This window comes from Manacus candei, unplaced genomic scaffold, assembly GCF_025592945.1.
Source record: "Manacus candei isolate 608988 ecotype Guabito, Panama unplaced genomic scaffold, ASM2559294v1 h1tg000076l, whole genome shotgun sequence".
Lineage (NCBI taxonomy): Eukaryota > Metazoa > Chordata > Aves > Passeriformes > Pipridae > Manacus > Manacus candei.
In genome coordinates this window covers 517,051-529,995 of record NW_026138124.1, presented here as the reverse complement: position 1 = coordinate 529,995, position 12,945 = coordinate 517,051, and the positions used below count along the sequence as shown (strand labels likewise).

Genomic DNA, 12,945 nt, shown 5'->3' with positions numbered 1-12,945 from the left:
GACAGGGAACATGCGTGGTGGTACACCACGCAGCCCAGCGTGGTGAGGGCTCCCCTTGCTCTGCTAAATATTGCCAAAAGCAACTGAGCAGCCAATGCCAAGTAGCACTGCTTGGGCAGAGATGATAAACCAGGACAAAACCCCACCAGTGTGGATGACAACTCCCAGTCTGTTATTAAAGCATGGGGTGCAGTGAGGACCATCACTCTGATGGCCATTTCAGCTGCATCCCCAGTGCCCAGCCCTGCCCAAGAGCATCCTGGCCCTTCTTTCCCTGGTCACAATGGGCTCTACAAGCCCAGGGGATGCAGCTCCGCTCTACCTCCAACTTGTGAGGACTGCCAGGCAAACCCACATCTCCTGGTCCTACCAGTGGCAAAAACTTTCTACCAGCTCTCAAAATGCATGTGTGACCTCACTTGTACTTTTTCTCAATTAAATAACCTCTCTAAGAAGAGGTGAGCAGAGCATGCTGAGTGCCAGTCCCCACCATCGAGGTGCCATCAGCCTTCCTGAGCTATGCAATGACCACCTTGAGTGGAAAACCCTCTCTGACATTTCAAGCAAATGATGCTGGAACCATGTTGGACCTTTCCTCCATGGGAGAAAGGCTGAAGGCCACGGAAGCAATTCCTAGGCTGCAGTCAGTGAAACAGCATTGAGGAAACCAAGGGAAAGAGCTTCAATAACAAGGCCTGAGGAGATTTCAAATGCATTTGTAAACCCAGCAGACAGCAAACAAACAAATTAGATAGCACCTTCAGTCAGCTGCTGGTTTGGAAATGGTAGGTGACAAGGCCGACACTCGGCATGATGAAATGTGTTAATGACCATCTTACCGTATCGTGAGTTGAACAGAATTTCAACTTGTTTCCTCAAATGACTTAAAACATCCCCTATACCATCTGCAAAAAAAAAAAAAACAATAGAGAGAACTGGTCTGAGCAACCAGCTGCTTCAGGAGTAAGCAACGCACGGCACAGGTGAGCAGCCCCTGATCTCTGGCAGAGCTGGTTGCACACTCTTCATGCCCGCAGATCAGTGCCAGACCTCTGACAGCTGTGTCCAAGCTCATCCCCTAGCAAGGAAGGGCAGGGATGCACCTGCCACAGAGTGGTGCTAGCAGCCAGAAATGAAAAAAAATGGTAGAAAAGTAAATCCAGCAAGAGAGGGGAGGACAGAGCCCAGGAACATGGCAGTGCCCTTCTGTGCTGAGGTTCTGGAGGCTGAAGGCTTTGCTGATAACATAGGAAGCCCACAAAACCGAACCCGAAATACATCTGTGTTCATCCATCCTTCCAAAAACCTGCAATGATGGGCAATGCTCAGAGTTCACCGTAGACTCACCTGATCCCTCCATCTGCCTTTCTTCACGTCGAGACTCCTCACTTGGCCCCTTCTCTGTCTCTGATGAGGAAGAATAGGGTAAGCAGTAGTAGGCACCAGCAAAACCACACCAGATGAGCAGGAGTTCTCTGGGTGCCCTACAGCCACTCAAATGCTCCCTCCCCTCACTAAGCTCTGAACATGTGTCCCAGCAGAAGCTGGGCTTGGTACCAGCATGCCAGGAGTTGCATCAGCAGAATAACTCATTGCCTACATACAAGAGGTCTCCCTGCCCTTTGGTATGGGCTCCCTGGGAGAGGAGAGACCCAGCAGGAGCAAGGGAAGCCACTGGGCCAGCACACGTTCCACAGGTAAATCCCAGGCATGAACCAGGAAGAGGAACTGGGATTTGCAGAATGCTGGGAGCTGGGAAGGAACAGCAGTGCCAGAAAAGCCACCAGTTAGTTCATCGGAGTTCCCAGGTGGTCTGATTGAGGCCAAGATTCTGGAATTGGGTCCCAACTCCATCACTTTGGCTCAGAAATGGTATTTACTCATTTCTGACACATGCGTGAACACCGGTGCCACCACACGGCCTCCCACATGCTTCATTTCTGGTACCTGCTACTGTTTCCAGGATGTAGCTCGACTCCTCGGAGGCCACGTGTGTGGGCACTGAGTCGTGCATCTCATCTAAACCAGGTGATCGGTCTGCAGACAAAAATCCATGGGCACCTTTTGTTCTGATGCCAGGGACACACTGTCCCCAAAACAGGGTTCAGAAGGTCCTGACCCATCAGCAAAGACCAAGCGAAGGGCCTCCCACTTCTGAGAGCCCCACACACCACCAGAAGCTGATCTGGGGATGCATTTGCCTTCTTCCTCCCCAGAACCACCCAAAGCTCATCCCTGAAACACACTCAGTCACTCAACCTGAGGAGCAAAAGTCTCTTCCTAACCTCTACAGAAGGCAAAGAGCAAAAATACTTCAAAATTATTTACTTGGCTTAATTCCATATGGACACTCAATTTTGGTTAAAAAAGTTAATGCTGCTAAACTTAGCTACTACACGGGAGGAAACCATTCCACTTACGCTGCCTTCCTCCACAAAATCACCCCTCTTTGGGCTTCCCTTACGCAATTTGTCTGCCCTCTTCTGTTAAATCTGTCTTCCCAGGTGCTAGGCTCTCCAGTGCCCTCAAAGAGCCATCCAAATTAATCTTCAAATAAAGTTACAGCTAGTTTATACACTTCAATCAGGTCACTTCTGACCTCACAGGAAAAATAATCCCAATTTCATCAATTTTTCCCTGCAGGTGAGAACCTCTTTTCTATTAGTCCTCCTCCCTGTCCTCACCTGCATTCCCCCTGATTGTACTCGATCTTCAAATAAGGTAAAAAAAGGCGGACTCAGGACTTGGAGTATGATCTCCCTGGCACGGGAGAAGTGGTAATTACTCCCCCTCCTCCTGCTGTACCTCACCACACATTAGCTTTCTTCTCTTTCATTAGCTGCCAAGTTGAAAATTAAAATGTTTGACGTACCACAATACCTTGTTCCTTCTTCTTCCCCTATATTACCCATAGATAAGTCCACCCTACACCAATCCTGGAGTGAATCCCCTTACTTACTATCACCTTACTGAGGGGATTGCTACAATTTGGGTGCAACAGAGGTGAACACTGGTGCAGTGGGGCTGGGTGTCACTGCTGTCCCCAGCATCACTCACCCTCAGGGCATGTTTGAGTCCTGTTGTTGCCCTTATTCTGGTGAGATTATTAATTAATGGTTGTAAAGCACACTGAAAATGCAAACTGCTAACAATCCACTCATTAAACCCTGAGGATCATCCTACCATTTGCTGTACTGTCCAGGTCAGGTAAGTAGAAAATAACTCTCACAGTTGCCCCTCAAGCACCTCATCTCCATGACCACCCATTGACACTGACCTCTGCGGGCAGAAATGCAGGGAACTTCCCCCATCAATGTCAACAATTCCAACACATTTTCAGCACATGCTTAATATTAAACCTGCATTAAGCAGGTTAGACCTGTTTTTATGAACTCTTCATAACCAGGCTGGTTTTCTAAACGAAGGACCTCGTCAAAAGCATCCTGCACTCAATACCTGGGATCCTCTAAGCCCATGTGTGAAGGAAAGCAGCAAACCAGGCTCGCTTTCTCCAAGGGAAAGGCAAGATAAGAAAGCAACGAAGGAGAGAGGTAAAAAACAACAAAGAACCCTAAAACACCTACCAATGCTCCCAGGAAATCTCAATATGCTCCTTAAAATGACTGTCAGCGAAGGAAGACTGTTGCACGTGCACAAGGGAACCTTTTGTTCTGGGAGATACCCTGCTAATGCCTCTTCTCAAAGCGAAATGCTGAGACATGATGCGGCAGCCCTGCCTGCGCAGCAGCCACTGCACACAGACGGTACCCCAGCAGCTACCTGGTACGGTGATCTGGATGATGTCCAGCTCGTCTGGTTCGATTTTGATCTGCCTGATCCCACCTAGCTCTCCTGAGGTACCTATGGGGAAAGGCAACGGAAGGCAGTCGCCAACAGGATCCAGTAATGCCATGTGTGCCCACCAATGCAGGGAAAGCGTGGCCGGCTGTGACGTCAATGCCAACTGAGCATCCTGCATCAACAAGGCTTTGGTAAAGTGGCCCAGTGGCATCAAGCCCACGGCATGGAGGCACCCAAAAGGACATCTGTAGGCATGGCTTCTGCAAACAGGTCAGCCGGCAGGAGCTGTTGGGGCCCTCGAAGTGGCCGCTGGCCCTTGTTCTATGCTTGTTTCCTGGCTTTCTTCACTTAAAATGAACCAAAGCCACCAACAGGCTTTGGTGGGGACACAGAGAAGCTGTCTCCAGTGAGCGCTTCTGGCATTTTTAATGCTCCCAAATGCCTGGAACATGCCCCTGTTCTGAGAGGGCTGACGGCAGCTGCATCATACCAGGATGCGACCAGCTGAACCCCTGCAAAATTCAGCATGGTTTCAACCCCAGTGGATGGGAACCTATGCTAACAGGCTGCCCCAGGAAGAGGCTGCCCCAGGAGGCTGCCCACAGTGCTTAACCCGCTTCCTTTTATCTCAGGATAAACTTCCTCACTTAGGATGGGATGGATCCACTGCAAGGGGCAGAGTCCCAGCTTGCAGCTTGGGCAAGCAAGATAGCAAGGCTTGGCGTGCTGTTTCAACAGGTCAAAACTGCTAAATCTGGGGAAAAGCACTTCCTTATCATTTGTGGTGCTCAGAACACTGACACCTATGACTTCTAAGTGATGGTTTTCAAAGGAACTGAGACTGATGAATTCCTTTCGCTTTGCACTTAAGCACATGCTTAAGCCTCATTAATTTCAATTTATGCACTTTGACCTCCTCAGCTGGAGGGTCACACAGTAAGAGCCTTCATCTCTGCATCTATCGAATGGGGATAAAGTCATTAGAGAACTGTACTGTGCCGCAATCAGATGTCACACATCCAAGTTACTTTGCAGGCATCTTTCTCTAGTTTGTCCCCCAGTATCACTGTTTTGCAAGAGAAAATGAATTATTCCTCACCTGGTTCACAGCTTTCAGAAACACTACACTTCTCAGACCTGGAAGGGAAAGGCAGACAAGAGAGGTGGTCAAGGAACAAGAAAAGAGAGAGCTTAAAAACACAGTGGTGTGTGTAGAACCAATCCTGGCAGGAGGGGTGTAGGAAGAGGTACCCCTTTTTGGAAGAATTTGTAATGCGAAAACTAGAGCTTAATTAAATGTCGCTTAGGGAGACTTTTTGCCTAAGAAGAAACCCCTTTTTCAAGGATGGGGGGGGGGGGAAGTGTTTCTTTCCCTCCTGTGTCCCAGAGAGGAAGCAGCAGTCTCTCTCTCTCTCTCTCTCTCTCTCTCTCTCTGGTCTGAGGAGAGATAAAGCCTCATGGTGTTACAAAATGTGACTGCCTGGAGGCTGGGGAAGGGAGGCCAGAGAAGATAAGAAGCCTGGAAAAGATCAGGAGGCATTACTTTCTCAGGCCCAGTGCTCTCACTGCTGGCGCAGAATATTCTTTGTGAGTTTCTAGGGTTCTTGCCTTTGAATAAACCTTTTTGAATTCTTTCCACTGCTTTAGCATTTTGGGGGAATACCCGCATGTATCTTACTTTACAAGGGGGAAACCCTGCCTTCCATCATAGAGGGCTGCAAGGGCTGAGGACAGGTCCTCAGGGTCACTGCACCCAAGGTCCCAATAGTGGCACGGCATCCATGATTGCAAGGAAAGCCATGGTCTGTGAGTTTCTTTGTGAATAAGCCCTGCTGCCAAACCCATCCTGGTCCTGCTACCCCACTGATGGCCGTCCTGCCTCTAGACACTCACAGATGGAACCACAGCAAAGAGCTCTGGAAAGTAAGAGACATTTTAAGCCTGAAACCTGGTTGGCTCCATCCCTTTGTGACAGAGAGGAGTGCATAAGGTATCATTACAATGTGGTTACTCATAGAGCTAAAGTAAAGAGGGATAAAGGAAAAAACTCAATTGATTTGGTAAATACTTTTACTGCTCAAAACCTTTTTTTCCCCAAAACTGGGCACTATCCCAATCTCCCATCTACAGTTAACTTCACATGCTCAGGAATTTACACAAGGTGTTCAGCATCCAAATGAGATTATTTAGCATTCTCAGGATGTGTATGCTTTCTGTCTCTCTCTTAAACAAGAACAACCATGGCTCTTTGGCAGTAAGGAACCCAAGGAACCACTCTGGAAATGCACTTCTCCCCCAGTGCTGGTCCTTCATGGGGAAGGAAAACCTTCTGAGCCAGTGCCATACTCCTATTGGTTTAAGAGTGATGTTCAAAACCACTTCTCACTCGCCTAAATCCACTCAGCAGTGTCAGCAGAACAAACCACAGAACAAGCTAGGAGTATTCTTGAAATGTTCTTCCTAAATGTGGTATTGGTAGAAAGGATCACTGGTCTAGAAGGTGAGCCTCGGAAAGGGTTATAAACTCTCCCACTTCAGGTTAAAGTCAACCTTTTACCAGGGAAATTTGGGAGGAGGGCTTCCCTGGGGAGCACGTTACCCCTCACAGTGTCTGGCCTTTCTCCTGGACTTTTGGACACTGCCCTTTTCCTGGAGTAGGACTCTGATCTGAGTGGACCATTGCTATGGAAATGCTCCTACCAAGGCACAGAGGTTCCTCATTTGCAGGAAGAACAAAGTAAAAGCTCCTGCAAACCCTCCTTTGAAGCTGAAGATACCCAGAAGGCTGGAGACAAATGCTAGTCCTGTGGACTTGGCAGGTCAGGAAGTCTCTGCCCTCCAAAGATGGAGATTTCCGTGCTGGGCATATTGCTGGGCTCACTTGTTGCCTGCCCTAGTGATGCAGGTTCCCCTGCCCAGAGCATGCACAGCTTAAGGGGCATGTGGCAGCCACATCCAAGAGGATAAACCTGAAACAGCACTGGGGAGAACCAGAGGAGACTCCAGCCTGTCACGGGTTCATGTCAATGAAGAGCCAAGAAACGAGAGGAACCCAAGAGATGTCATGGAGGACGCAAGTCACCCTGTATCCCTGTCCTGACCTGCAGAACTTATCAACCCCATAGCACAGTCAGCAGTTCCAGCTGGTGGAGCTATCAGTGCTGGGTAGTGAGGCTTTGTGATGGAAAGGCTGAGGAGCACTTCTCACCCCATCCATGACTGAGCCAGCTGTGTGAAGCAAGGCCAGGAGAAGGCTCCTTGTCTTAGAGCAGTTTATACTGCTATAAACTGATGCCCTGCCTCTCTTCTTCAAAGTGATTTTAAAGACTAAATTATACCTTGCTTCCACTGAAGCAAGAACGAAGGACTCTGGGGCTATACAGAGAAAAACACCTCCTGGATCTCCTAGTCTGGGCTGGAAAGCTGTATGCTATGCGCTATATGTTCCACAGGCACTGCCAGCACGGACTTGTCTAGCTCATGGCATGACTGCAACAGAAACAGGTACTCTTATAAAAAGCTTCCTGCTCTGCTGAACTCTATAACCCAGTCTTTATTAAATCTACTTTTAGTCTCCCTGTGAGCTTTATAAGCAAGCAACACCTAATTAGCAGGATGCTGTTATGGTATGGGCTGAGGGTGAATCCTTAGGTCATGTTTTAACACCAGAGGGCTCCAACAGATAATCTCAGCCTGCCCAGGCACAGCACCGATTTTATCGGTTTTGTTCAAAATCAATGATTCCAAATTTTTGGCTTGCAAAAGGACAGGGCTGCTTGGCCTCCTCCTGTGCTGGCTAGCTGTACCATTACAGTGGGATTTTAAGAAGGCAGGAAAGCAACATCAATTCATCATCACTCACCTTCCCACCATGGACCTACATGGACCTGATGCTGCAGCTTACTGAATTACATCCATGGCAACCTCCTGCATGCATTGCACACTGCTGATGGATACAGCAGTAACCTGCTGTGCACACTAACGCTCCCCAAATAGCTCTGAGGAATGTCACTTGGCAGGGGACAGGGACAGAAGCCTCACTTACCTGCTGTTGGCCTGAGAGGTCCCCGCCAGGTCCAGCGCAGCCCCGCGGTGTGGCTCAGGGGAAATCTCCCGGGGGGGGCTGGAGGGTTCCAGCTTGGTTGGATCTTTGGTAAATTTGCTTCCTGGTGCCAAGTGCGCATGGCAGGTTTTGGGAGGAAAAGTAAAAACAGAATTAGCAACTGGAGATGTCAATGATGCAGCTTGGTCCCCTCCTAGTCCCAGAGCTGAGGTCAGAGCGGGAGGCAGGTTTTCAAGTGTCACCTGCTTGCAAAGAGACAGATGCAGATTTAATTTGGTTTACATGTTAAAATAATAGCAAGACATTTGCTTAAACCTCTGCATTAACTATGTGTGCTGAGAAGCCCTGCCAGGGTTGAGCATCTCCCGAAAGGGTTAGCTGCCAGGACAAGGTTCCAAGAGGTAGGGACTAGGGTCAGAAAACTCAGGGCCATGGACCAGTACTGTAGGAACTAACTTCTAATGGGGGACAGCCCTGTTCCAAGGAAGGAGATGGGCTGCACTGGATAGGAGATTGACAAAACCCAGAGTATCAGTGATACAGGCAGCCCTGTCCTGCAGCTCCAAGCCCCACAGGCAGTGACACCAAGAGGAATGAAAGCATCCCATCACTATGAAAAACCTCCTCTCTCCCTTCCCTGTTCCTCAGCAGCCTGAAAGGAGCTGAAATGAAGCCTGGCAATGACCTTGGAGATGAAAAGAGTAATCTGAAGGCAGGGTAGGAAATGCAATAAGGCAGGGAAGGTGAGCAAAGAGCTGAAGGATGAGGGCTGGGGGAAGGAGAGAATGACATTACACTGTGAGGCTGCAGAAACCACAGAGGTGTCTTGTAAAACAGCTGCTGCCAAAGGCCCTTTGCTGGTCTCAAAGCACCATTGCAATATCCCCACCCTTCTAAAACATATCTCATCCATGGCAATGTGAATCCTCTGTCCCTTTGGTTCCTGCCTGCCAGGAAGGGCAGGGCTCTGGCAATGGGACCAGCAGCAATATAGAGCCTTAAAGACACTATTTATCTACCAACAGTCCAAAGGGCTCCTTTTAATTTGTGCTTTCTATGGACCAAATCTTGTTCTTCCAGCAGCAGAGCCTGTCTGAAGCTGCTACCCAGGGGAGGAGCAAAAATAGTCTTCCAAGCAGTAGTGGGTATTTTAATGAAAGGGCGAGCAAAATTGTATGGGGAATCTTTGAGATACTTTGCACTTGGCAACTTAAAATACAGCTCCACTCAGAAAATAGCATCTCTGCAGAAATGGCACCTCCTGACTCAGCAGATGCTTTTTTTTTTTGCACAGGCTGATGTGCTGATGCAAACCACAAAAAGACAGGTTTAATGGGTTTTGCTTCTAGTAGCCCTGCAGGGACCAGTCAAGAGAGATAACCTGCTACCCACCCCAGTTCTGCTGGGTTTGCTTCTTCGTTTCCTAATTTCTACTTGCAGCTCCCTGCGATGTAACCCCTGAGCTCACAGCACAGTGCTCTCCATCAGCAGCTCCTGAGCTGATGTACAGATGTACTTCATGCCTCCCCCAGATACTGTGCAGCCATTATGCAAGGAAAACCCAAGCATCCCAAGACACAGTTCAGTGTGCCATCCCTTGGGGATGCGTTAAAGCTTAAAGAAATCCTTTTCTTGAGAAAAAAAAGCCATTAATTACTTTAGACAAAGAACCCCCTCATGCAGGTGGGGACCCCTTCAGGCTCTGCCGGAGGTCCCCTTTGGGTGGCTTCAGCATCATCGTGCCCAGGGAGCAATGTTAGGGCTGGGGCTGCCACGGGACCAGAGCAATAATTTGGCTGGCAGAGATATCTGAGAAGGTGTCTGGAGAGCTGCGAGTGTGTGTGTGGTTGGCAGCTCAGAGAAAAAAACCAAAACAATACCCCAACACCTCAAGTCTTTTCTTGTGAGCCAAGCCCAGGTGATCCAGGAGCAGGGCTGGGCATGATAAATTTGGATGCAGTGCAGGTGTGCATGAGGGCGTGTGATGAGGGCACTGCTGGAGTGAGGGTTGAGTTGGACAGCACAGGTACCTGTTTTCTTGTATCTGCCAAGAAGTACTTATCATGGAATCACAGAATAGTTTGTGTTGGAAGGGACCTTCCATCTCATTCCAACTCCCTGTCGTAGGCAGGGACATCTTCCACTAGACCAGGTTGCTTGCACTAGACCCCTGTCCAACCTGGCCTTGGACACTTTCAGGGATAGAGTATCCTCAGCTTCTTTAGGCAACCTGTGCCAGGGCCTCACCACCCTCACAGTAAAGACTTAATCTGGCCTCTCCAGCTCAGAGAAAAAGGAGTGAAAACACAGAGCAGAGAAAGTCAAAGAACTCCCTCATCAGGGTTTTGCCACTGAAAAAATGGACTTTTGTTATTTTTCTTTTAAAAACAGTCAGCAGTTGGATGATGCTAGCACTTCCCAGACAAAAAAAGATAAAAATTTACCAGTGCAGAACACGGCAATGATTTTCTTGAAAGCACAGAAACATGCTGCGTGCTGCCTGTACTGCAACTCAGCCTGGTGCAGGGAGCCAGCCCAGCCTCACAAACCAGGAATTCTCACTTAAACCTTCAAAACTCAATTTTTAAGGGGAGCGCAGAGCTTGCACCAATCCCAGGCAAAAGAAATCTCAGCATGTCCTGGTGTAGGGCACAGACAAGGCTTCTTCTCACTGAGCATAACTGCATGTGTCCTGCACTTCTGTTGCTTACAGATGACATTATTTCAACTCTGCTTTCTGGATAATAGTTCAATTTTGTGGGCAATAAATCAAAGGACATGGAGAACATACCTGTAAAAATTCTCTCATCGAACATCCTAGGAGAAAAGGAAAAAAAAAGGATTAGGTGCTTCTAATGACTGAATTGGAGGTTTTATTAATGAACGGCATTAAACCAAGTCAAAATAGTGGTTTTATTAATTCTCTAAAAAAAGAGAATTAATTTTTCAGCTTAAAAAAAAAGCCTTCTAGCCTGTTGTGCAACCAAGCAACCTTACAGCATATGTTTTTTAACTAAAGCACCTCTAAATCTGCTTATAAATCATTCACTTAATTTAATTAACTTATTAAATGAGGCTGCTATAGGCTGGCTTTACCAAAAGAGAGAGCAGGACCAAAGTAGCTGCTGGACCTTCACTTCCCAAGACAGACCATCAACCAGATGTCATCTGTCTCCTGAATATCATATTTTGGTGCTACCCACAACTTTGCTTATGGGAGCAAAGTGTATCCAGGGCCATATCCCAGGGCCTGATCCAGACTGGTGCAGCCTGAGCAGGGTGGGAGAAAGTGGCTCCTCTAGCAGCTGACATATGGAAAGCTAATTCCTCTTAGGATGCCTGAGTTCCGTTGATGTTGGTGATTTTAGTGCCCTTGGGAGACTTAGCTGGGATCTTTCTGTGCTATAGTTTCACACTTCTAGCAGGGAAACAATACAAGTGCTGCACAGGCAGGGACTAAATAATTAAATATATTATAAAGCAGATTTTCCTGATAGAGAAGCAAAGAGGGATTGCATGCCACAGACATAACTGGGAATGCATCCACTCCTCCTACTCTAGTGCAAATGCAGACACCAAGACACAGTGCCCATCCTCGTCACCAGATATAGAGGACGTGCACAAGTGATCAACAAAAAACAAGGTGGAGGGAATCCCTGTGCATCATGTTCCTCCCCCCACCCAGGCACCACTTCCATCCACCAAATGCCATTGGAAAGGGTTGTGCTGTGATCGGAGGGTGCTGTAACAACCTGAAATGCTTGGGGTGGCACGAGCAATGTCTAGTGCCATCATCACTTAAAACAGGATGGCAGGGCTTGAGGGTGACCATGGTACAGCCAGACCTGTCACATCTTTACAAAAAGAGAGATGAAAACCAGAGGTTTGTGGGGGGAAAAGAGCTTTCAGCTCTTTTCCATGAAAAAGGGTGAAATGAGTTTTGGGTGTCAAAACAAACCCTGTGAGCAACGGGAGGAACACAGCTCAAGTCCCCAGTGCCCTCAAGCCATGCATTCCCCCTTGCCTTCCTCACCACCCACCTTTTGATAACAAAATGGATATTGTGCCTCTCTTCCAATATCCGCTTGAGTTTGGGGACACCATAGGTGCAAGGTCTTTTGAAGGGTATTTTGTCCGGGATGCCGATGATCTCCACTGCCTCAGGGTCACAGGCAATCTTCCGGTATGGGACAGGGACCATGTGGTCTAACCCCAAGGCTTCAGCTGGAAGGTGAACACATGGTTTTTATTTACACAAGCACTTTTTCTTTTACAGATGCTAAAATGAAGGTGTCAAGGCTTGAACTCAAGCACAGCAAGTGTCTTCTGTCCTCTTCTTTGCTTGTCCCAGAAGGTGAGCCCCAGGAGCAGATCTCCCATACCAAATGGGACAACAGGAGAGAAAGCAGCAGTAAACACAGCTAATTGTGTCCTCCAAAACTCCCAAACATTCCCAGTGATGCTCAAACCAAGGGTGAGCCACATGCCATCCCCAAACTCCCTGTAACCCACCAGAGCAGATTTGTGAGCTCTATGCCTCACGAGTTGCATAGCACATGGAATCATAACATTGTTAAGGCTGGAAAAACCCTCTAAGATTGATTCCAAATGTTAACCCAGCACTGCCCTGCTCACCACCAAACCATGTCCCCAAGTGCCACATCTACACATTTTTTGAACATTTCAAGGAATGGTGACTTCACCACTGCCCTGGGCAGCCTCTTCCAGGGCCTGACGACCCTTTCAGGGAAGAAATTTTCCCCAATATCCAATCTAAACCTTCTCTGAAGCAACTTGAAGCCACTTTCTCTAAATCTGTCACTTGTTACTCAGGAGTAGAGGCCAATCCCCACCTGGTTACAATCTCCTTCAGGTAATTGTAGAGAGTGAGAAGATCTCCCTTGAGCCTCCTATTCCCCATGCTGAGGCCCCCCAGCTTCCTCAGCTGCTCCTCATCAGACTTGTGCTCCAGACCCTTCCCCAGCTCTGTTACTCTTTGTACACACTCGAGCACCACATATATTGATCATAAGTTAAAGGGCTCACCTCAAGCCCATATATAACTCACAGGTGACACATGA

The 12,945-nt window shown here is 48.1% G+C and overlaps 1 protein-coding gene across 2 annotated transcripts in view; it reads right to left on the bottom strand.

Annotated features, from left to right (window-relative positions):
- Positions 1–12,945, bottom strand: part of GTF2IRD1 (GTF2I repeat domain containing 1) — a 72,782-nt gene that overhangs the window by 23,388 nt on the left and 36,449 nt on the right. For both annotated transcript variants that reach the window (XM_051809582.1, XM_051809583.1), the window contains 8 exons: positions 11,905–12,088; positions 10,656–10,681; positions 7,847–7,967; positions 4,901–4,938; positions 3,781–3,861; positions 1,948–2,037; positions 1,348–1,407; positions 840–905 (listed from right to left, as the gene is read on the bottom strand). In XM_051809582.1, coding sequence (XP_051665542.1) covers positions 840–905; positions 1,348–1,407; positions 1,948–2,037; positions 3,781–3,861; positions 4,901–4,938; positions 7,847–7,967; positions 10,656–10,681; positions 11,905–12,088 — 666 coding nt within the window. The remainder of the gene's footprint in view (positions 1–839; positions 906–1,347; positions 1,408–1,947; positions 2,038–3,780; positions 3,862–4,900; positions 4,939–7,846; positions 7,968–10,655; positions 10,682–11,904; positions 12,089–12,945) is intronic.